The sequence below is a fragment of the Podarcis muralis genome, chromosome 9 (genome assembly GCF_964188315.1).
Source record: "Podarcis muralis chromosome 9, rPodMur119.hap1.1, whole genome shotgun sequence".
Classification (NCBI taxonomy): domain Eukaryota; kingdom Metazoa; phylum Chordata; class Lepidosauria; order Squamata; family Lacertidae; genus Podarcis; species Podarcis muralis.
The window spans coordinates 12,321,751-12,347,528 of NC_135663.1; the positions used below are offsets into that span (position 1 = coordinate 12,321,751).

General features: G+C 46.2%; 1 protein-coding gene across 1 annotated transcript in view; it reads right to left on the reverse strand.

Annotated features, from left to right (window-relative positions):
• The window catches only part of ANTXR2 (ANTXR cell adhesion molecule 2), a 149,292-nt gene that overhangs the window by 112,701 nt on the left and 10,813 nt on the right, over positions 1 to 25,778 (reverse strand). Inside the window, exons 3-7 of the mRNA XM_028743825.2 lie at positions 21,226 to 21,297; positions 16,818 to 16,899; positions 16,133 to 16,240; positions 15,099 to 15,167; positions 13,507 to 13,587 (exon numbers count right to left, since the gene is read on the reverse strand). Coding sequence (XP_028599658.2) covers positions 13,507 to 13,587; positions 15,099 to 15,167; positions 16,133 to 16,240; positions 16,818 to 16,899; positions 21,226 to 21,297 — 412 coding nt within the window. The remainder of the gene's footprint in view (positions 1 to 13,506; positions 13,588 to 15,098; positions 15,168 to 16,132; positions 16,241 to 16,817; positions 16,900 to 21,225; positions 21,298 to 25,778) is intronic.

Sequence of the window (25,778 nt, forward strand, 5' to 3'; positions counted from 1 at the left end):
GAATTTCTGCTGGTGAAGCCAGAATTTTAAAAAGAGAGCTATTTCTCCCTCCCTCCCTCTCTCCCTCCCTCCCTCCATTTCTCTCTCTCTCTCTCTCTCTCTCTCTCTGCCCTCCACTCTCCCTGGCTAGTTTCTCAGGGGTTGCAGCAACGCACATTTGAACCACAGCAACTTCTTTCGCTATTGCTGTTTATTCAGCATGCATCCCGTGAGAACGGTGCTTCGGAGAGGTCCCCGTTCCGAGGAGCTTACAATCTAAAACTCAGCACAAGGGGAAACAACAAAAATTGACCGGGGAAGAAGGAGCAAAGAGTCTGTGAGCTCCCCTCTGAGAGCCTGTCATTTTGCACATGGTTTCACTTACCATGTCGTGCAAAGCAGGCCAATAGAACCTGGTTTAGGAAACCACAAAAAAAAACAATTTAAAAGAGAAGTGTGCTTTAAAGGGAGGGGGAAAGAGGAACTGATAAAGAGCTGTTTTGCAAAAATATGTGACGGTGCAGAGCTAGAACTGTTACAGGTGCCACTCGTTCCACATTTGTACAAAATCAATTGTTTAGTGTGGTAGCATCTGCACTTTGGAACTCCCTGCCACTTGACAGCTGGCACTGTATTCTTTTTGGTGCATTCTAAATACTTTTTTTTTAGGGCAAGCCAATCCAGATATGTAGAATGCTGGCATGCTTTAATCTGGTTTTAGCTTCTCGCTAATTTTATATTTTGAACATTTCAAATAGCCATTTTTTTCATTGACAATGTTACTGTTTTATTCATTTTGTAAACAACTTTGATTTTTTAAAAAACAGTATATAGATTTTACAAACTAAAAACAATAAAAATAACTTTACGGCGCTACTTTGCTGTGCCAGCTTTTGCAAAAAGACGTTTCTAAGCGGAATAGGGAACTGCAGCCGAGCGGTAAACTGCATGCTTTTATATGCAAAAGGTCTAAGAATCAGCCCCCAACAGACCAGCAGGTCTTTGCAGCTGTTTCATTTTCAATTTGCCAGTCACTTTTTAGGATTTTAAGGGTGTTTTATGTTTTAACATCGTACACTGCCCTGATAAGTCTATGATATGAAAGTACAGAATGACAGTCTGATCAGATTGAAAGCTTCACTCCTCAATTTTAGAGCTGGTTGTGTGTGTGTGTGTCTTGGCAAGACTTTGAAGACAGACAAGAGAATTAGCAGGTTTCCTTGCAGGCTGAAATGCGGCCCAGGCAGGATTGACTCTGGATCAATAAGTCCAGAGAGAAGCTCTATGGAACACAGCTAAGACAGAGGCATGCCTGGAGGATAAACAAGGAAGGCTGCAACCCAGCGCTTAACTGCTGAAGTGCTAGAGGGGAGGGGAACCGACACAGGAGCTAAAGCAAGGTGGGGAACATTTGACTCCCCATATATTGTTGGACTCAAACTCCCATCAGCTCCAGCTATCATAGCCAATGTTAGAGAGAACGGTAGCTGTGGTCCAACAGAATGCAGAGAGTCAGAGATTCCCCACCCCTGGGTTAAAGCCTGGATGGTTGTACAGTGGTACCTCAGTTTTTGAACATCTTAGTTCATGAACAACTTGGAACCCGAACACTGCAAAACCAGATGTTTCAGTTTTCAAACGTTTTTTCGGAAGCAGAACATGCTCCATTTTTTCATCCCCCTGTGTTTCCTGTTGCACTGCTAATTTGCGTCCTCCCATTGTAATTGAAGCCTTCCGTTTCCAATTGCAGTGTTCTGAGGTGATATTTGGAGCTTATATTTGGCGCTTTTGTTTTTCTATTTATTTTGTGGTTTTTGTTTTGTGGCTTTTTCAGTTAATTTGTTTTTGTGATTGTGTGGGTCCCAGTTCAGCTATTGATTGATTGGTTGACTGATTGATTGTGTGACTTCAGAAATGGATAAAAGCCCCCCATCCAAACAATGACTATCAGTGCAGGTAAGGGAAAAAATTAATTTTAATTTTCATCATCAACAATGCTGTTTTATTTCTTTTATAGTACAGTACATTGTTTATTGCTTTCATTTTATGGATCAATGGTCTCGTAAGGTAGCAAAATTCATGTTTTAGGGGTTGTTTTTAAAAGTCTGGAACAGATCAATCCGTTTTGCATTACTTTCTAAGGGAAAGCGTGCATTGGTTTTTGGACGCTTTGGTTTTGGAACGGACTTCCAGAATGGATTAAGTTTAAGAACCAAGGTACCACTGTATTTGTTTAACATTGAAGAGGAAGGCACTCAGTATATGCTAACGGGGCATTCTGGAATGGCAGAGCCAAACCTTGGGAAGCCCTGGCTTTGTGATGGCCTGGGATTCGGGCTCGGACTCTGAACTGGAGGAGTCTCGGTCCGCACCGGATCCTCTGCCTCAGGCGGCATCTGAACCAAGTCTGGGGCCTGATTCTAAAGAGCCCCAGTCTGCACAGGTTCCCCTGCAACAAGCACCAGCTGGGCCGAGTCAGGGGCCTGAGCCTGCCCTGGCTCCAGATGCGTTGCCTTCAGCTGGGCCATCACTTAAAGCTGCTCCACTACCGGTTGGGTCAGGGGAGGCTGAGGTGGCCCCTGGGTCTAGTAACCCACCAACATCTCCCGAGCTGCAGAGACTCAGGTCTGAGAGAAGGAGAGACCTGAGTAATAATAATAATAATAATAATAATAATAATAATAATATCTTTATTGTCATTGCCCCCTCTCGGGGACAACGAAATTACTTGGCTGCTCCATCCACCCAGGTAGGGCACTCCACCCAGGTAGGGCACTCCGTACTCGCAGGAGGAGTGCTCACCTTCGGGCGAGATAGAAGAAGAATAATCATATCATAAATCATAGAATCATAGAGTGGGAATAGACCACAAGGGCCATTGAGTCCAACCCCCTGCCAAGCAGGAAACACCATCAGAGCACTCCTGACATATGGTTGTCAAGCCTCTGCTTAAAGACCTCCAAAGAAGGAGACTCCACCACACTCCTTGGCAGCAAATTCCACTGTCGAACAGCTCTTACTGTCAGGAAGTTCTTCCTAATGTTTAGGTGGAATCTTCTTTCTTGTAGTTTGGATCCATTGCTCCGTGTCCGCTTCTCTGGAGCAGCAGAAAACAACCTTTCTGACATCCTTTTATATATTTGAACATGGCTATCATATCACCCCTTAACCTCCTCTTCTCCAGGCTAAACATGCCCAGCTCCCTTAGCCGTTCCTCATAAGGCATCGTTTCCAGGCCTTTGACCATTTTGGTTGCCCTCCTCTGGACACGTTCCAGTTTGTCAGTGTCCTTCTTGAACTGTGGTGCCCAGAACTGGACACAGTACTCCAGGTGAGGTCTGACCAGAGCAGAATACAGTGGCACTATTACTTCCCTTGATCTAGATGCTATACTCCTATTGATGCAGCCCAGAATTGCATTGGCCTTTTTAGCTGCTGCGTCACACTGTTGGCTCATGAAGAAGAAGAAGAAGAAGAAGAAGAAGAAGAAGAAGAAGAAGAAGAAGAAGAAGAAGAAGAAGAAGAGTTTGGATTTGATATCCTGCCTTTCACTCCGCTTCAGGAGTCTTAAAGCGGCTAACATTCTCCTTTCCCTTCCTCCCCCACAACAAACACTCTGTGAGGTGAGTGGGGCTGAGAGACTTCAAAGAAGTGTGACTGGCCCAAAGTCACCCAGCAGCTGCATGTGGAGGAGCAGAGACGCGAACCCGGTTCCCCAGATTATGAGACTACCTCTCTTAACCACTACACCACACTGGCTCTCAGGGAAGTGAGTCACCGTGGGATCAGGACCAGCCGTTACCCCGACAGAGATAAAAGGCTGTTGGATCCCAGCCCAGGTTGCGGGAGCAACATTGCTGTATGCTAGATCCTGCAGCTGTCCTTGCCTGGTTTCCTGCCTTGGCCCTGTTGGACTGACTCCTCATGGAATCCTTGGATTCAGGACCGGACCTGGACCGCGTTGCTCGGGTTAACCCCTGGGCCCAGCACAGGCTTTAGCTAAGATTCCTGGATTGCAGGGAGCTGGACTCAATGACCCTCGGGGTCCTTTCCAATTCTACGGTCCTCTATGAAGCTTAGAAGAATCTTGGTGAAGTGGAAGCAGACGAGACTGGGATAAGGAGTGTGGAACAGAGTGGGAAATGTTTATTGCATATCTACAAAAGCATTGTAAGGAAGTTAATACAGTGGCAGGCTTTTTTAAAAAAACCACTTGTAATATTAAGGAGACTGTTTAAATTTGGAGATAAAGATAAGGAAATTATTGACATGTATAAATTAAGATAATATAAAAGAACCAGGCGAGGGGATGGAGGGAAGTCAAGGGATTTGAGTAATCCTAAAACGTGGATTTAATATTGTGCAAAAATGTTTTATTTTCTATTTTTTATTTGTTGTGGTTTATTCTTTTATACTTATGAGATGATAATGTTTAATTGTGAAAATAATTTTTTACAAAAGAGATTGGGAAACAGAGGCTGAGAGCGATGCTCTGGAGTTTGTAGTTTGTTAAGAGCGTTTATCGTATCAGTTATGTAATGCAACCAATAGCAGTTTAGTGGTATCTGACGAGTCAAATCGAAATCATAAGGCAAACCGTGCAGAGGAAAGCAGAGGAAAGGGTGGGGAGGGAGAGAACCTGGGACCTTATCAGTTAAGTTGCTGCTTAGGGAGCAGCCCTCTGTGCACCAGGACATTATACGATTTGTAATATGTCAGGGGATGTCAAATTAAGCCCTGTGCTGTAGTGAAGGGTAGGAGGACAGAGAAATATTCCCCTTCCAGGCCATTGAGCCCCTTTAACAACTCCACACATCCATTCACCCCCTCACCTCCCCAGTAGCTCTCTGCTCCTCTCGCATTTCAGCTGCATGAGCAGAAACCTCTTAACATGTTTGTTCTAAATCTCACAGCAAGTGCGGCTCCAGCGCTGGGCTATCCGTGTGGATTAGAGGAGAGAGTGATATAATCAGAATAATTTTCCTCCATGCTCACTTCATGCCTCCCTTCCTTCTCCTCCTCCAAACTTCTTCTTCTTCTTCCACTTAAGCGTTTAATGACTCGCTTCCTGGCTGCCCTAGCACACAAAGCCTAGCATATTTCTTCCTCTTGCAGGAAATGTTCCTATTAAGGAGGCTCGTAATTGGTAATCAGATGCTCCCTGTAAATGGATTCTGTTCTTGCAAAGAAAAAAAAGCGGCGCACGGGGCCAGGCTTCAGATACACGGCGGCTGGCTGGCACTTCTCTTTTCTAGCCTCTTGCAAAGGAAACGGAAAAAACCCCTCTGTGTTTTCTGCTTAGTTGCACCGAGAGCAGGTAATTGTACAAAACAGCAGGGCAGGAAAGTTTTGACACAGCATGGGGAGCAACGTGGAGCAAACCTCCTGCTGGCTGTTCACCTCTATCGCTCTTGAAACAGCAAAGGTTGCACTGAAACAAGAGCCTTGACTTCTCCAAGCCTCTCTCCACACTCAACATGGGAACATAAGAACAAAGGCCAATCTAGTCAAGGCTCCTGGTCTCATAGCGGTCAATGGGAAGCCCACGAGATGGGCCTGAGTGCGAGAGCACTCTTCCCAGTCATGACTCTCAACAACTGGTGTTCAGAGGCATACTGTCTTCAAAAGTGGAGGCGAACATAGCTGTCATGGCTAATAGTTCATAGCAGTTTTCTTCCTTTGTATAATTCTCTTTTAAAGGCATCCAAGCAGTGTTCAAAATTGGCCAGGCACATTTTGCACTAGAGCTGGACCATAAAGAAGGCTGATCTCCAAAGAATTGATGCTTTTGAATTATGATGCTGGAGGAGACTCTTGAGAGTCCCATGGACTGCAAGAAGATCAAACCTATCCATTCTGAAGGAAATCAGCCCTGAGTGCTCACTGGAAGGACAGATCATGAAGCTGAGGCTCCAATACTTTGGCCACCTCATGAGAAGAGAAGACTCCCTGGAAAAGACCCTGATGTTGGGAAAGATGGAGGGCGCAAGGAGAAGGGGACGACAGAGGATGAGATGGTGGGACAGTGTTCTTGACGCTACCAGCATGAGTTTGACCAAACTGCGGGAGGCAGTGGAAGACAAGAGTGCCTGGCGTGCTCTGGTCCATGGGGTCACGAAGAGTCGGACATGACTAAACAACAATCAGCCACTTGGGACCGAGTGAAGTTTCCCAGGCGCCAGGATAGAGCCTGACGTCTCCACCATTTGGAACTGCATGCCTGGGGATCCTCGGACCTTTGCTGTTTTCACACACATCCTGTAGAATTCTGACTGTGATACAGTCCTACCTCATGTTACGTTTGCTTCATGTTACGTTCTTTCAGGTTACGTCCACGGCGACCCGGAAGTACCGGAAAGGGTTACTTCCGGGTTTTGTCGCTTGCGGATGTGCAGAAGCTCTAAATCGTGCTTCGCGCATGTGCACAAGCACCACATCGTGCACCTGCGCAGATACGGCACTTCAGGGCGTGCTCTTTTAATGTTGCGAACCGGCCTCTGGAATGGATCCCATTCACAACCAGAGGTACCACTGTACAGTGGTACCACAGGTTACATAGGTTTCAGGTTACAGACTCCGCTAACCCAGTAATAGTACCTCAGGTTAAGAACTTTGCTTCAGGATGAGAACAGAAATCGTGCTCCGGCGGCGCAGCAGCAGCAGGAGGCCCCATTAGCTAAAGTGGTGCTTCAGGTTAAGAACAGTTTCAGGTTAGGAACAGACCTCCGGAACGAATTAAGTACTTAACCCGTAGGGACGCGGGTGGCGCTGTGGGTAAAACCTCAGCGCCTAGGACTTGCCGATCGCATGGTCAGCGGTTCGAATCCCCGCAGCGGGGTGCGCTCCCGTTGCTCAGTCCCAGCGCCTGCCAACCTAGCAGTTTGAAAGCACCCTCGGGTGCAAGTAGATAAATAGGGACCGCTTACTAGCGGGAAGGTAAACGGCGTTTCCGTGTGCTGCGCTGGCTCGCCAGATGCAGCTTGTCACGCTGGCCACGTGACCCGGAAGTGTCTGCGGACAGCGCTGGCTCCCGGCCTATAGAGTGAGATGAGCGCACAGAGTCTGGCAAGACTGGCCCGTACGGGCAGGGGTACCTTTACCTTTTTTTACCACTGTATTTTATCTGCACAATCCAAACAAATTTCAGGAACCCAAAAGTTGCATTGAAAAATCTTATTTTTGAGACATCTGGTCCCGAAATGGCAACTAGGCATTCTGCTTTGGGCGACTGTAACCCTGGTTCAAGGAGCCATTTGGTGCCTAACTCAGATATCTGAGTTTCTAGCACTGCGTCCAAGTTGGTGGCTATCACTACCTCTTGTGAGAGGAAATTCCATAGTTTTAACTGTGCACCGTGTGAACAAGTGCTGTCTTTAGCCTGTCCTGAATTGTCCAATATTCAGCCTCTTTGGATGGTCCCAGGTTCTAGTATATGATGAGAGAGGAAGAAAAATGATACTTCGAGGAGAGAGCTGAGCTGCTTGTACAGAAGCATCGAAATGACGAACACACCAACCCACATCAAGGCCACTTCCTGTGATTGCTCTCCTACCTAGTAACAGGATGTGTGCAGATACCACAGGTGCAGAGAGCTGAACTGCTTCAAACCACACACACACACATGCCAAGCCATGCTGAAGCCACTTTCCCCATGATGCTCTCCCACAACGAAGCAAGATCTGGATGGAGCTGAGCACATAGACCAGACTCAACTTTCATTGCATTAGTCCTTAGACCACAGGGGCACCAGACAAGATAACAATATTTAAAACAGATAATACAATTGACATAAAAAAATTTTTTAAAAAAACTGAAAGGTAAAGGGACCCCTGACCGTTAGGTCCAGTCATAACCGACTTTGGGATTGCAGCGCTCATCTCGCTTTATTGGCCAAGGGAGCCGGTGTACAGCTTCTGGGTCATGTGGCCAGCATGACTAAGCCGCTTCTGGCAAAACAGAGCAGCGCACGGAAACACTGTTTACCTTCCCGCCAGAGTGGTACCTATTTATCTACTTGCACTTTGACATGCTTTCGAACTGCTAGGTTGGCAGGAGCTGGGACCGAGCAATGGGAGCTCACCCTGTCGTGGGGATTCGAACCGCCGACCTTCTGATCAGCAAGTCCTAGGCTCTGTGGTTTAACCCACAGCGCCACCCATGTCCCTTAAAAAAAAACAAAAAAAAAACTACTCACTATCTAAAACTTGTAACTAGTAAAATTGCATATAAAAATGTATACAGGAGGAGAAATTCTCACAAAAAGGCAGTTGAATTTTCAGCAGAATTTTTTTTGGGGGTGGGGGGAGAAATTACAAACTGATATGGAAAAATGAGGGAAAAAGGTCTGTTCATTATGTGTGTTTGTGTTGTAATAATAAGCTAATAAAAGGTATACATATATACATATATACTGTATTTTTCGTCCCATAGGATGCTCCATCCCATAGGATGCACCTAGTTTTTTGGGGGGGGGAATAAAGGGGGGGAATTTCCTTTATTTCTCCCCAAAAAACCCATGTCGGGGAACAGCGGTATGGCGGCGCTCTGCCTCCCCGCTGTCCCCCGAGCTTGTGGGGCTGGTTCTGGGAAGAAGCGCACTTCTCCCCAGCTCCAGCCTCCAAATCAGGTCGAGGAACAGCGGTATGGCGGCGCTCCGCCTCCCCGCTGTCCCCCGAGCTTGTGGGGCTGGCGCTGGGAAGAAGTGCGCTTCTCCCCAGCGCCAGCCTCCAAATCAGGTCGAGGAACAGCGGGATGGTGGCGCTGCGCCTCCCCGCTGTCCCCCGAGCTTGTGGGGCTGGCTGATGTCTGCCCAGCACGAGGGGCGCTCTGCTTCAGGGTGCCCCGCGCGCCGGGCGGCAGGCTGCTATCCCCTTCATTTTTGGAGGGGAAAAAGTGCGTCCTATAGGGCGAAAAATGCGGTATTCCCTATGGAGATACTTCACCTGCATGTGCACAGAGTTGCACCCTACGGCAGTGTTCCCCAACCTTGGGCCTCCAGCTGTTTTTGGACTACAATTCCCATCATCCTTGACCACTGCTCTTGCTAGCAAGGAATGATGGGAGTTATAGTCCAAAAACAGCTGGAGGCCCAAGGTTGGGGAACACTGCCCTACGGGATAGGGCAGATCATGCCACATGTTTTGCATAACTTATTTGGCTTTCCCTAGTCCCGGGAGCTAAGAAATACCCAGGGCCGCAAGCCCTGCTCTTCCACCACCCAGCTAGAAATCCAACTCACATTTCATGCTTGAAGGAGAGTCTTCTCTCAAAACAAACGTATTGCAAAACACACACAAAACGCAAAACCACTACTGTTTGGCCTTTGCCTCTATTCATGAAAAAGCCATGCCAAAAAAAAAAAAGGCTTTGAATTGCATTCTTCCTCCGAGCAGCTCACAAGGTCCACACATCGTTTCTCCTCCACCACCCCTTTTTCTCAGGCAGGGCAGTTATTATCTTTCTGCCTAACAAGATTTGTGGCCAAACAGGGATTTGAACCCAAATCAGCTGAGTCAAAGCCCAGCATTCTGCCCAGGACGCCACACTGGCTGTGCCCCTTCTGATGCATCCTAAAAATGAGAATAGCCTCCCACAATTCATGCTCATGATATGCATCTGATATACATGCAATTCCTACACTTCTCTTTTAGGCTAAGCAGGTTGCTTCCAAAGAACATTTTTAGAAGGGCATAGTATCTGCAATGAAAGATGGCTCTGCAGGAGAGCAAGGGAAACTTATACACTCGTGAGCCCTGAATTTTCACATTGCCAGAGCATTTATTCCGCTTGCTCAGGAAGCCATACTTCCAGATAATTATCAGCCAAACTAGATCAGTAAACCATTACTGATCGGATAACTAAGTTGCCTTCAGCGTTTCTTCTTAAGCCACTAGACTTCCCTCTCGGATTGATGGACTCTGACAAGCCTTTCGTTCATTTAGATGCTTTGCAAAGTTGGGAGACGTTAACAGCGCCAGAAAAGCTTGCAAAAGTTCACTGGCAGGCTTATAGCGGAAGAGGATTGCACACAGATCTCGTACGTTGTTTAACTTTACACAATTCCCAGAGGAGCAGCCCTGTTAGGCTGTCGCAGCCGAAACAAACAAGAGGCTTGCGACACTTTAAAAGGCTAACAAATGCATGATGGCATAAGCTTTTGCAGAGCGCAGCCCTGCTTCCTCTGGCGCATAAAGTGTTATCCTCAGTTACTCGTTTATATGTGCATGGCTTGAGGGGAATGGGGGATTGCAAACAGTGAGGTCAGGGGGGAAATGAAGCAGAGAATACGCAGAACAGCAGCCACAGTAGTTAGAGATAACACAGAAATTCTGGCGTCTATATGCTAATTAACACATATAGTGTGATTATGGGAGGGGGGGGAACCCACTAAAACTTTGTCCCAGTTCTTTTTTTATTTGCAAGCCAAATCCTATGCATATCATCTCAGAAGTAAGTCAGAAGAAGAAAAGAAAAGCAATAAGACTGAATTAGGTAAGTGCTGGAGGTGCAAAGAGGTTGCATATGCGGAGGACTTGCAAAAGGGTAAAAGAGTATTGGGAAATGATCCATAACGAATTGAGAAAAATGTTTAAAAGTCCTTTCCCAAGAAAAACCAGAATCCTTTCTGTTGGGAAGAATTCAGACTGAAATTCCCAAGTGTCCAAAAAGGTTATTTATGTATGCCACTACTGCGGCCAGTAGGGACGCGGGTGGCGCTGTGGGTTAAACCACAGAGCTTTGGACTTGCTGGTTAGAAGGTCGGCGGTTCGAATCCCCGCAACGGGGTGAGCTCCAGTTGCTCAGTCCCTGCTCCTGCCAACCTAGCAGTTCGAAAGCACAAAGTGAAAGTAGATAAATAGGTACCGCTCCAGCGGGAAGGTAAACGGCCTTCCTGTGCGCTGCTCTGGTTCGCCAGAAGTGGCTTAGTCATGCTGGCCACATGACCTGGAAGCTGTACGCCGGCTCCCTCGGCCAATAAAGCGAGATGAGTGCCGCAACCCCAGAGTCGGCCACGACTGGACCTAATAGTCAGGGGTCCCTTTACCTTTATGTATATATACAAATATCTACAGGCTATAATACACAAGCAGTTCATACAGTCAAACAGAGTACCTGGCTGCACCTTAAGGCAAATAAGAAAACCTTTCTCTCTCTCTCTCTCTCTCTCTCTCTCTCTCTCTCTCTCTGACCACACTCTTCTACACCACCACACTTACTGCTGGACAGGTTTCACTTTTAAATCGAGATCAACTGACAGCACATTACTGCTGAGTCTTTCTGACTCAGCAGTTCCATAGAAAGTATTGCTGGCTGATTGCATCAGCTAGCAAACTCAAGCCTGCAGACTTACTATCTCACACAGCATTCTGTGAATCCCGACACCCTGTTCTCACAGTGGCCTGCCGGGAGCCCAGAAGAAAGACCTCCATACAAGAAGGCTCTCCTCACTTGCAATTTATGACAATGGGTATTCAGAGGCATACTGTCTCCAAAGCAGAGGCAGAGAACAGCACCAACTATTGGGCTCTCAGCAGTTCCAACTATTGGCTCATATTTGGGTGGGAATGGATTTGTTTTCATGTTTCGACTGACTGGTCAAACGTGAACTCCCAGACCACTTCGCCTTCAGCTTCAGATCTCTTCAACCCCCAATGACTAGCGGAAGCCAAATACAATCTACTGAGTAAACATATGCAAAGGTTGCTTATACAGTCATTATTGCTTATACAATCCGTTCCAGATGTCCATTCGGCTCCCAAAACCATTCGAAAACCAAGGTGTGGCTTCCGATTGGCTGCAGGAGCTTCCGCAAACAAGTGGAAGCAGCGCTGGACGTTTGGCTTCCAAAAAACATTTGGAAACCGGAACATTCACTTCCGGGTTTTCGGTATTTGGGAGCCAAAATGTACAAGTACCAAGGTGTTCGAGAACCAAGGTATGACTGTACTTTGGATGACCTTACATTCATTGCAGAAGCTTTTCCACCAAAAGCTGAAATTCTCAGGCCAGTTTCTATCTTCCTTGTAGATTCCATGAAGTTGCACAGACAATCAAGCCCTGGTTACAGAAAGCTAGCTCTCAGACACTGAAGAACAATGGCCTCAGCTTTAAAATGCATTGCATATCCTTTGCACTGAAATGAATGGAGTGGAGTACATATTGGCAACGTAATTTACACCATGAATTGTGTATGTTACATCATTTCACCACAGCAAACAGAGAGACAAATAACATCGTTCTTGATGGAAGGCATAATGCAGTGGAATTGAAACAGTGCTGCATAAGACGAATACAGAACGGAATGAAAAAGCCATGCCTTCTTGCATCCCGACTACCAAGCAAATGACCCTGATGGGTCACTATTCCAGGGCTTCTATGGTGCATCCCACAGCATTAGTGTAATTGCAGAGTTGGAAGGGACATTGAGGAAGGGACCTAGTCCTACCCCACACAATGCAGGAATCTCAGCACGCGGTCCCCCATCCAGTTTGAAACCGGACCATATCCTGCTTAGCTTTGCAAAGGTGCTAGCTGTCAGGGGACTGCCGGCGAAACAGGGGAGGGAGGCAGGGACGCCGTTGAGATACAGGGAGCCGCAGAAACTTCTGAGGAGCAGTTCCTCGTCCAGTGGTGGGAAAAGCCACACCTCCAGTGGAGAAGAGAGGGAAGGGGCCAGCCAAGTGAGGAGAGGGCTGGAAGATGCTGCTGAGAGCCCAAGCGCCTCACCTAGCCCGGCTGGCCAGGAGGCACACACGCCACTCCCGTCGCCCAGTTTGCGCAGAGTGGTGAATCGCAAGGAGGGGAGGCAGAGGTTTGGGGTGTCTAAGTTCTTATGTTGGGGGGAAAACTGGAAGGTGCCACTCCCAGATTCTGCAAGTGACTAAGACGGACATGGACCTTGTGTATCTGCACTGTAAATAGTTTGCACAATAAAACCTGTAAAAGACAGGTTGGAGTCCTGTCTGGTTGCATCTGACACCAGCAGTTTTATTGCTGCCTGTGTAAGATAAAAAGGAGAAGATCTCTCATATTCAAAGTGGGTTATGGAACAGACAGAAGCAGCAAGTTTCAGTGGCATGGCAATCCTTTTTTTCCTCCCTCCCAACTTGGGCAGGATGAAATTCTCACACTAGACTCTGGAGCCATAGTTGAGTAATCCATCGAGAGAGAAATACTCCTCTCTATTCAGTCTGGGGCCTTATGTAGTACCTAGCAGCTCCTAGATCAGGGATAGTTGACGTGTATTGCTGGACTTCAAATCCCAGGCTGCCCCAACTGCTGTGGTCAAATGTTTAGGGATGATGGGGAGTGTTAGTGCAAAAACATCTGGAAGGATGCAGTTTAGCCATCCCTGCCTGAGAGATCAGATCTGTGGAAGCCACATCAATCTGCAACAAAGCACTCAGGCTAGAGAAAGTTCAGGCAGCTTAATATTTCGCGTGGAAGACGATGCCACAAAAGTAAATAAGATTTCACCACCTTAGTACATGAAAAATGAAGGTAATATGTGCTTTCCAGCATACTTACAGAATTAATTATCCCCCGGAGGGCTTGGAATCCTTCCTTGACTGGGAAGACTTGCTCCTTAAAACCAGCTATCCTTTCAAGCTAAGGAAGTAAGGACAAATGCATTGGCAAAAAAATATGAACAGGTAAACCAGCCTTTAAAAAACAACCATCACAGACCAGTATCCTGGTTTCACTGTGGCCAACCAGATGTTCACGGCAACTGATATTCAGAGGCCTACTGCCTGCAATAGTGGAGGGAAAACATAGCCATTATGGCTAGTCAGAAACTGAAGGATGCATGAAGGAGAACCACACAAGAAGATGGGGCTGTTTTTGCTCTTTGTAGCTGTTCTCAGTCAAAGAAAGATGTTGCTTGAAAGCAACTTGTATTTTTAGCTGGGGTAACAGCTGCCAAGAAAAACAGCAAAGCTTTGGCCATGTGTACAACTCTTCCTCCTGTCTGTATGTCTGTTCCTTGGGTCCTGGTCCAACAACGTTATTTTTTTTTTAAAAAAAAAGTCGGATCTGTGCCTCCTCTTTCCTATGAGATGCTCTGCCCAAGGCATCAGATAGCAACCACCAATGAGAACAGACAACACTGGGTTCGACTGGCCAATGGCCTGGCTCAGTGTAACAGGGGTGGATAACCTGGGGCCCTCCAGCTGTTGCTGGACTACGATTCTCACCATCCCTGGCCATCAACTAGGCTGGCTCGGACTCTGGGGGCTGTAGTCCATCACCATCTTTTAGACGGCCACAAGTTCCCCACCCCTGCAGCAGATGGTAGCTTCAGACTTGGCCTCTACATGCAGCAGAATGAGGAGGTGACAGAATGGGCTGTACCAACCTGCAGGAGGGGGGTCACGGTTTTGAATGCTTTCCTACATGCAAGATTCACTGCAAACACAAACTGCTTTGTCATATCTACATCTACATCTACATCTACATCTACATCTACATCTACATCTACATCTACATCATCTGTAGCTGTAGCTGTAGCTGTAGCTGTAGCTGTAGCTGTAGCTGTAGCTGTATCTACCATAGAATTGTAGAGTTGTGTCCTGCCTCCAAGGGAGGTCCCTGGGCAGCAACAGGAGAACAGGCCTTTTCTGTTGCAGCTCCTCGTAGAATCATAGAGTTGGAAGGGACCACAAGGGTCATCTAGTCCAACCCCCCACGATACAGGAATATTTTGCCCATTGTGCGGCTTGAACCCATGGCCCTGACATTAAGAGCCTCATGCTCTCCCTATGGCAATAAACCATAAAACCATACAATAAAATCCATCTACACAGACATCAATTAACCATTGTGGAAGGATGCAATTCGTAATTGCCTACATAGGCCTGGATAGAATAGGAAGGTTTTCACCAGGCATTTAAAAACTGATGCAGGGGTATGTGTGTTTTAACATGGGGGGGGGGTGAAGGGACAATTCAAAAGAGGTATGTCCTACTGACAACCTAAGGATTTTGCGCCTTCATTCTACTGCATATACAGGGCAGGTCTCCTAGAAGGTGTATCCAATACCAAGGAAGCGAGTAAACCTTCAAACATTGCCAGCAACTTGTTTATTGTCTCAACACGGTGTCCTGTAATATAGCCCCTACCTGGTCTTGGTCAAAATCAAGGACTCCGACGCAGTAGACTCTTGCTCCCATATCCCTGGCAAGCTCTGCCTTGAATGGAAATAAATCAATAAAAGCTTTATGCATTTGCTAGAATATAACAAGGTCCTGGTCTGACGGCACTGGCTACCAATTCATTTCTGGGCCCAATTCAAAGTGCTGGTTTTGACCTATAAAACCTTAAACAGCTCAGAACTGCAATACCTCAAGGACCACCTCTCCCCATATGAACCTACCCGGACCCTGAGATCATCTTCTGAGGCCCTTCTTCATGCGCCTGCTCCGCAAGAGGTCCAGAGGGTGGCAACACAAGAACAGACCTTTTCTGCAGTGGCTCCCCATTGGTGCAATGCTCTCCCCAGGGAGACTTGCCTGGCACCTTCATTATACACCTTTAGGTGCCAGGCAAAAACGTTCCTCTTTAACGAGGCCTTTGATTGATCCAATGCCCTTTTAAAATGTGTTGGAGAGGGGGGTTATTGGGTTGCTTTTGTTTCCATTTTGATTATGTCTTTTGTGGTTTTTATCTTGTGAACCCTCCTGAGATCTGTGGGGATAGGGTATAGGGATGTGGTCTAAACCACTGAGCCTCTTGGGCTTGCTGATCGGAAGATCGGCGGTTCAAATCCCCGCAACAGGGTGAGCTCCCGTTGCTCTGTCCCGGCTCCTGCCAACCTAGCAGCTCGAAAGCACGCCAGTGCAAGTAGATAAATAGGTACCACTGCGGCAGGAAGGTAAATAGCATTTCTGTGCGCTCTGGCACTTGTCACAGTGTTCCGTGTGGCAGTACCAGTTTAGTCATGCTGGCAACAATGACACAGAAAGCTGTCTGTGGACAAACACCGGCTCCCTCGGCCTGAAGTAAGATGAGCGCCGCAACCCCATAGTCACCTTTGACTGGACTTAACCGTCCAGGGGTCCTTTAACTTTTCCTTTACATATTTAATAAATAACAACAACAACACAAAGGGAAGCACTGAACCAAGCAGGAGGCACAGTTTCAATTCAACACTCACCTCTTTTTCTGCATATTGTGGTATATACCCTTGCAACTGTCCATCCGTCAGAGCGATGATGATGCTGTTTGACTTCAAGGCTCCAACCTCCTTGATCTGCTTATTTGCCTGAAAAAAACAAAAAATGTGTGCTTATCACTGTCATTGGGGGGTGAGAACTGGCACAAGAGGAATATAGCCATTTCAGATAAGGAGATGTGGGCTGTTGAAATTATTAACAGTTATAATAACTAAGAGCTAAGGGCCCATTAAGCTGAGGCCAAGTTAGACAAAGTTGATTCAGGAATCTTTTGCTCAACGGGGGGTTTGAACCCCTGGCTTGGCTGGGTTTTTTGAGGGGTTGTTTGTTTTATCGAACCAGGAGGAGGGGAAGCAACTGGATTGGGACCATGGGGGGGGGGGGGAGCTTCGCCCCATTGCCCCTGCTATGATCCTGATCTAATCCACCCTCCTGCTTTAAAAAAAAACAGCCACACAAGAACTAAATATGTAACTAATTCCATGTCACAATTGACCCAAGAAGGGCAAGATACCTTGAACAGCAACAAATCATAGAATTATAGTTTGCAGCGTTGGAATGCAATGCAGGATTCATTTGCCCTCATTTGAGATTAAGAGTCTCATACTCTACCCACTAAGCCATGAGCCACTATATCATTTAAAAGAGAGGGGAAGGAGAACTTACTTCTTTTATTCCTTCATGTATGTACGTTTCACCTCCTGGCTTAACATTACTCAGCTCTTCAAGGCCTCTCTGAATTTCGTTCCTAAAAAATGAAGAAGAAAGCAAAAGATTATTAAACTTTGTATTGAAAATACCGCTGAATCCTTCAAGCATCCCTGATCCCATCTGGAAATATCTTAAGAAGAGAAGAAGAATTCTGCTAGATCAATGCAAAGGCCCACTTAGTCCAGCACTCTGTTCTCACAGCGACCAACCAAGACACAAAGCTTGCAAGCAGAACCTGGGTGCAACAACCCTAACCCCACTTGCGATTGCCATAAAATGGTATTCAAAGGCTTACTTTCCCCAAAGGTGGAGATGCAACATAAGGTCAACCTTTGGTACCAGCCACGATGGCTACCATCAATGAGATACAGTGGTGCCTCAGTTTAAGAACAGCCCTGCTTATGAACAATTCAGGTTATGAACTTTCGCAAAACCAGAACTTTACCTCGGTCTAAGTACGGAAACCAAATGGTGGAAGGGAACTGGCGGCGGGAGGCCTCATTAGGGAAAGCGTGCCTTGGTTTAAGAACGGTTTTGGTTTAAGAACAGACTTCCAGAACGGATTAAGTTCATAAACCGAGGTACCACTGGACACTGAAAACACCTGCATAAAGTAGGGCTGGGCGTCATATTGATATCTTGTCTAAAACCGACTTGAAGTCCATATTGTGATATTGGTTTCATAATTTTTGACATGGCAACATATCCCAAATCATGGTGTGTGTGTGTGTGTGTGTGTGTGTGTGTGTGTGTGTGTGTGATGCAAAAATCACAATGTGGGGAAAACTGTGAAACCAGCCAATGCCTCTACATAGTTCCACCCTTATTTCAGACATCATGATATACAGCGGTACCTCGGGTTGAGTACTTAATTGGTTCCAGAGGTCTGTTCTTAACTTGAAACTGTTCTTAACCTGAAGCACCACTTTAGCTAATGGGGCCTCCCGCTGCCGCTGTGCCACCAGAGCACGATTTCTGTTCTCATCCTGAAGCAAAGTTCTTAACCTGAGGTAATATTTCTGGGTTAGCGGAGTCTGTAACCTGAAGCGTATGTAACCTGAAGCGTATGTAACCTGAGGTACCACTGTATCAGTCTCTCACGATGTTGAAAACCAGGCATCACCCAGCCCTAGCATAAAGTAGACCCCCAAATCCAAATTTTGTAAGCAGAAATATATTGCCCATAAAAAGGCAACGCTGGAAAAATACCTGATAGCAGGCATTCACAACTGCCTCTTTTTCTGCACAGTTCGATTGAATCTTATGCGCATTTAATTTGTGCGATTTCAGCTTTGCATGTTTGAAAGCCGGATAGTTGAAATTGTGCAAGTTAAATGCATGCAAGGTTTTCCTGGTGCAAAAAGAGCTTTCAAGCTCTCTGTCTTGCTTACCAGGCAAGGCTTGCTCAAACCACCAGCTCCAAGATGCTCTGGGATGCTCAGGCAGGGATGGTTCCAAGGGTTTGAGTATATGGGTTTTTATGTATACGCAGAACCCTTGGAACCGAACACCCACATTTGCAAATGCTGATTTTGAGGCACCGTTGATCCCTTCCCCGCTCCTCGCCCATAAAAAGCCTCAAGCCAAAATCTAAAAGGTAAGATTGGGGAAACTTGCACAAAGCAATTTATATCCGTACTGGCAGTCCTGGTTTCAGCGGAAGACATGCTGTGCACTATAGATGGCAGCTGAGCAAGTTACGTAAAAGTTAATGCAATCTGTTTAATCCAAAATATTTTACACTTGGCGTCTATTGAAAACAACTTGAAAATGATTATGTACGAATGCAGATTACAAAGCAGACACTTTGTGCTTGCCAGAAATGAGTGGCAGCATGTCCACAGGCCCCGCAGCGCTTCTGCTGCCAAGAAACAAACGACAAATCAAGTTCCAGTCTTTCTGAAACAGATTTCGCAACGCAAAAAATAGCTCTCGTACAATCAGTTCAGTTTTATTTATCCAGCATACAACCAAGACCTCCCAGCAATCTGACACCTCCAGACCTATTTCAGCTCTGGGGCCCAATGAACATATATATATTGTTTTTAAAAGAAAATCTAAGAAAGAATAAGATTCTGCAAACAAGAGGGGGGGAGCAGGTGGCCATCTGTCCACTAATATTCTGGAACAGAACGTAAGAAGAGCCTGCTGGATCAGAGCAAAGGTCCATCTAGTCCTGCATCCTAGCCTCACAGTGGCCAACAGATGCCGCTGAGTAGCCCACAAGTAGGCTGTGATCCCAGTTGCAGTCTCTCCACCTGCAATTCCCAGAAACTGATAACCAGAGGCACACTTTCCCCCGACTCTGGATTTTCTTCCAGAAATATATATATATATATATATAAAGAACCACATTCTGAATTCCATCTCAGTCCCTGGGACCAACTGCCCTACACCCCAAACATATTTCAACAACAAAAGCTGAGATTTACACAATTGTATAGGGGACGCTTTGCTGAAACAAAGGCGAAACAAAAACAAAAAAAACCAACGGCGCCAATTCCTAAGAGATGGACACCTTGCAATAACAGACCCGTTCTGTGAGACTCGTCTTAGAATTCAAGACAAAAGGAGGAAAGGACAATCACGTTGACGGCAACTTGGAGACTGCTCTGCGTGTGATGAATGGTTACAAATAGAACGTCTCCTCTCAATGCAACATATGTGCATGAATCTCACACCTCTGCCTTTCAGAAAAGGCACATTTATATCCCCAACAGTTACCCTGCCTGCTCCCTTCCTTCCTCACCCCTCCTAACAATTGCTTCAACAAGTCTTTCAAACTTGCAACCGAGAACAAGGAGGAAGATGGCTTAGTCCCAATTAATCCACCGCCATCTCCAGCTAACGCAGATTTAGACTGCATTTTAGAGAGTCTGCAGTGCTCACGTACCTTGTCCTAGAAATCCTTGCAACATAGCTCAGTTGGCTACAGCATGGTGCAGATAATGCCAAGGTTGCAGGTTCTATCCCCGAAATGGACAGCTGTATATTTCTGCGTTGCAGGAGGTTGGATTAGATCAGTTTCCCCAACTTGGGTCTCCTCCAGCTGTTTTTGGACTACAACTCCCATCATCCCTAGCTAGCAGGACCAGTAGTCAGGGATGATGGGAAGTGTAGTCCAAAAACAGCAGGAAACCCAAGTTTGGGAAAGCCAGGACTAGATGATCCTCAGGGTACCTTCCGATTCTATGATTCTAACACTGCAAGGTAGGAAGCATCACCTGCAGTAGAATGAAGTGGCAGAGTAATACTTGAAGGCTGCATTAAGAGCAGTGGGGTGCAATGGTTAGAGTGCTGGATAGGGACATGGAGAGATCCAGGTTCAAATCTCCATTCAGCCACCAAGCTCAATAGTTGACCTTGGGCCAATACTGCCTCTCAGCCTAGCCTACCTGTTGTGAGGATAAAATGAGATGGGATGAACCATCTACACTACCCTGAGCTTGGAGGAAAAGGGATGTATAAATGTAATAACAGGAAATAAATAATCCTGCATTCTGAAAGCAACTGCCCATCATGGCTGCTTGTGATCCCTGCATTGAAGGCAGTTGGTCTATACAGTGGTACCTCGGGTTACATAAGCTTCAGGTTACATACGCTTCAGGTTACAGACTCCGCTAACCCAGAAATAGTACCTCGGGTTAAGAACTTTGCTTCAGAATGAGAACAGAAATTGTGCTCCGGCGGTGCGGTGGCAGCAGGAGGCCCCATTAGCTAACATGGTGCTTCAGGTTGAGAACAGATTCAGGTTAAGAACAGACCTCCGGAACGAATGACCGTATTTTTCGCTCTATAAGATGCACCAGACCACAAGACACACCTAGTTTTTGGAGGAGGAAAACAAGGGGGAAAAAATTCTGAATCTCAGAAGCCAGAACAGCAAGAGGGATCGCTGCGCAGTGAAAGCAGCAATCCCTCTAGCTGTTCTGGCTTCTGGGATAGCTGCACAGCCTGCATTCGCTCCATAAGACGCACACACATTTTCCCTTACTTTTTAGGAGGGAAAAAGTGAGTCTTACAGAGCAAAAAATACGGTAAGTACTTAACCCGAGGTACCACTATATGAGTCTCTTCCAACTCTAAACTTCTATGGGTCTTTGAAAGGTGTCCTTATTACTTATAACAAGGAACCACTATTGGCACTGAATTGGGCCTAAAGCGAATTCCTCACCAACGGTAAAACTGTACTATTTAAGAAACACTTCAGGTGATTAAAAAGGAACCGCAATTTTATTACTGGTGGGGAAATTGCCTTAGGCCTAACTCAGGGCCAACTTAATTCAGTGTCACTTAAAATAGTATTTACTAGCATCAAAAGCTAGGGTGGGGGGTGGGGAAAGCAATGTTGCAATTTGCTTACCTGTCTTGTGTTAATGGTAGAATGACCGTTGCTTGCATGGAAAACACGATGAAGGAGACCCTCATCTGGTTGCTTTTAAAGACAAAGAAAAACATCCATCTCAGAGACATAAATCAAAAGGCTGCGCCCACGTGCGTTTCAATGGGATCTGTGTCAAGGCAGGACTCTGAGGATCTCTCCGTCTTAACCTTTATGACAGAATCCGAGTAAACACAAAGCCCACACAGGAAATAGCTAGCATCTAATATCTCCCTCCTTGCTCAGCAGTTCTGTATTTCAGCTGACATACTGCATAATCATAAGAGCTGTGCCGGATCAGACCAAAAGCTCATCTGTACCAGCGCCCTGTTCTCAAGGCGGCCAGGTAGATGTTTTTCAGAAGCCCCAAAGCAGGATCTGAATGTAACAGGGCTTTTTCTGCCGATGGGTCATAGCTGTCAACCGTCCCTTATTTGGCGGGGAAGTCCCTTATCCCAGCGCCATGTCCCACTGCTGTCCCTTATTGATGATGTCCCTTAAATTCTCTGGGTTTCAAAGGAAGCAGCTCCTCTCCCTCCCTCCCTCCCTGCTGGCCAGGGAGGAGGGAGGCTCCAACTGTGTTGCTTGGCTGCATTGCTCACCCAATTAGGAGTCTAAGAACAACTGGGGGGGGTGGAGCTTGGATTCCTTGTGCTGATCAAATTGGCTGCATTGCCTGGGGACTCGCCTTTGCTCAGCGCTTCCCAGCGGAGAGGTGACGGTGTTTTTCCTTGCTGCATCCCCTTTGCCGGGTTGCTGCACTGCGAGAACCACCGCTTGAGGCTTCGTTTGGCTGCTGGCTGGGCTTTTTGCCTTTGGCTCGGAGGGGCTCAGAAGTTGAACATACCTGTGCCCAGAAAATCCCTTATTTTGGCTGCTGATCCCTTATTTTTGAGGCTGCTGGTCCCTTATTTTCAAATCTGTAAGTTGACAGCTATGTGATGGGCTGCTGTTTGGAGTTGTACTGCCTCTGAGGTTCTGCCGAAGGGCTGACCTTCAGAAAAAGGAACGTGCACTAGCTGTGCACAATTCAGACCTTGTTGGCATCCATCAGTCTCAAGAGACAACGGAGTGTGCCTCCTCTGCAGAGTGCAAGTGTGTATGGAAGTCCTGGGCTGCTAGACAACAAGATCCCCCTCTTGGCCTCGCCAATGTGGTCCAAAGGAAAGAAGAGCAATGTGTTTGGCCCCAGCCTGGCTGCAGGGGTTGCCAGAAGGAGGCGTACAAGGCACCATCTAACTGTCTCATGAGGGTGTAAAGGTAAAGGGAGCCCTGACCGTTAGGTCCAGTCGTGGCTGACTCTGGGGTTGTGGCGCTCATCTCGCTTTATTGGCTGAGGCAGCCAGTGTACAGCTTCCGGGTCATGTGGCCAGCATGACTAAGCCGCTTCTGGCGAACCAGAGCATCACACAGAAATGCTGTTTACCTTCCCGCCAGAGTGGTACCTATTTATCTACTTGCACTTTGACGTGCTTTCGAACTGCTAGGTTGGCAGGAGCAGGGACTGAGCAACGGGAGCTCACCCTGTCGTGGGGATTCGAACTGCCGACCTTCTGATCGGCAAGCCTGAGAGGCTCAGTGGTTTAGACCACAGCACAGCTTTTATTTTCCCCGAAGATGTCCCAAAAGGCAGCGCATAAAAATTCCAAACACTGCCCTTTGTATTGGTAATAATAATAATAATAATAATAATAATAATAATAATAATAATAAATTTAATTTATACCCCGCCCAGAAAACTGGGCTCAGGGTGGCTAACAACAAATTTGAAACACTTAATTGTAATACAACATAGAAGCAGCATAAAATACAGCATAAAAGCATGAATAACAATAAAATTTAAAGTTCAAAATCAATTTGAGGGAATTCCATCCAATAAACATTAGATAATCACCAGGGCTAGCTGGCTGAATTAGTCCTACTTGGGCCAGCGAGGAGGCCAAGGGAGAATTAGCTGTGGGGTCTCAGTGTGGGTAATCTTCATAAAAGGGAAGGGGGAGGGAAGAGAAGGGAAATAAAAGATCAGGCTGAATTCAAATTGAAGGCCAGGTGGAATAGCTCTGTCTTACAGGCCCGATGGAAGGTAATACTGTCACTGGTAACAGGTACATAGTAGAAGAGTATTCTGCAGTGGTCCTGTATGCCACAGCTCAAGTTTTTGCCCAAAGAAGGGAACTAGGAAGAGATCAGCAAGGCCAGACAAGTAGCCTTCAAAGTACATCTAGAGGCAGAAATGGTCACTCTGGCAGCATTTGCACACGAAACAGGAGACCTGCGGGTATAGGGCAGTGTATAAATTCAATAAATAATAAATAAAAATAAATGAAACTAAATTATAAGGTGCTGTGATGTGCATAAGCTGAAGTAAGCTTCACATGCTTCTCTCTGCTACACAGCTAGAGGAAGTGCAGGTGCTTTCCATAGGAGACAACTCCTAGGGGCCAAGGAATTTTGCCCCCCAAAAAAAAAATATTTGAGGGGGGCACACACACCCAGTTGATGGGCATTTACATTCAAATGGTGTGCCTGTGCAACGGCATATTTTATTCGAACTGTGTTCTGGGAGACACCCACTGTGTTTAGAATGGCTGGACAACATAACCAACTGTGGTGGAAGTGAAAACTTCTGAATTTCTTCTCCTGACTTCAGAGGGGAAGGGAGAAAGTGAGCCCAAGGCTCCCTGCAGCTTGTCCCTGCTCAGGCATATTGCACCAAACCATGGTATAGTGTGACATCTGAACACAGTTACTCTGGCCCCTATAAAGACTCCCAGGTCAGGACTGCTCTTTGGTCTGGACAACTAGAAGATACTGCACCTTTGTTGGCTACAATAAGCCATCTAACTTTGCCCCCTTCTGCCTTCTCTTACCCCACCCTAAGCTCAAAACAACTGGAACCATCACTCAATAGAGCTCTTTCCCTGCAAATGTTGGGACCAGAACTGGGACCTTCTTTGTGCAAATGATGTTCTCTGTTACAGCTGAGCCTCAGTCCCTCTCCTAGTTTCTATTGAATTTGTCTCCATACATAAACAGGTATGATCTGGTGTTAGAAGTGTCTATAACTGTGGCAGCCAAGGTGGTTCTCTGCAAACATTTTGGACTACTACTCTCATCCTTGATCTGTAAGAATAATAGCGAAATACTGGTTTCGGTTTCGTTTTTCAAATTTAAGGCATCAGCTTAAGTAGCTCCTTCAATGGGTTTGGCTTAACAAAAATGATAGGCGATTTCATTACCAAATACTTTTCTTTCTTCCGCATTTTTAAATTCCACTATGCAGAAGTTCTGTCATGATAGGAAGCACAGGAATACTTAAAAAAAATAAACATTCTCACTGTAATTTTGAGGCTCTTAAAAAGATAGAAAACGTGTGCTGTGCTGCTACTGCAGACCTACATCTCTCAAGCCCAGCAAAATGGGAAACAGATGTACAACTCATACCGGAATGATCTAATTCTTATAATGAAACCTGCTCTGCGTTTTCACCATATGCTGTGCTGAGCAGCATTTATCAACCATTAAGTAGTTCCATTTCTCTTTTAAAAGGGGGGGAGGGGAGGGAAGAAATCTGATTAAGCTGTTAAGAACTGTTCATCAAAGGATTCAGCCAAATCACTTTTATTTCAGCCAATTCAGCAACAAACAAACAAAGTGGAAGGGTGAGGCCTCTTGGCTGGAATAAAGGATGACCAAAAGGCTTTGGAATGGCCAATCAGATCATTTTTGGAAAAGATAAACATCTCTTTTGCCAGTAACTGAAAGCCTGAGCCACATGGCTTCTTTGGAACAACCAATTAGATCCTTTTTATTAACTTACCGTGTGTGTGTGTGTGTGTGTGTGTGTGTGTGTTTCAACTGCATTCCGTTCCTTGTTCTACAGAAAACTCATTTTTTGACTTTAGGAAGATAGATGCTAGCAATATGCAATTAAGGCCTGCCTAGTTCACATGACTTTTTGCCAGCTGGTCCAGCTGACAATCGCCTTCTGTATCGCATTTTCCATAGGAAACAATTAACTGCAACAAGGTCTGAGCAGCTACTTCCCACGCTCTCAGTGCCTAACCAGGACATGCCTAACCAGGACTGGAAATAGTCTATATTTTGTCCTTAATATCATCCTCTGATTTCTAGGCAGCACCAAGTATTAGGAAGAGCAGAATTAACAGATGCAGAACAGGCAGATTTTGCATTCATTTGCTTAGATTGCACAATTGACCCTGCTTCTGCTTCTGGAGAAAAACAAGGTGCTACAAAGAATGACAGAAGCACCAGCTTCTAATAGTTCAACAGACACCTCCTGCAAATTCACAAAGCCATATCCCCAGACACAAAGCCCAGAACAGGTATAGCCAAAACAGTACCCTTGAGATGTCACAGGACTCGAACTCCCAACAGCCCCAAGACAGCATGGTCACTGGTCAGGGATGCTGGGAACTGTAATTCAAAAATATCTGACAGGCACCATGTTAGCTACCCTGGTTGAGAAATGCAGTATTTTTGTTCTGCGAAAGCAAAAGAAGAAAAGCTGCAAA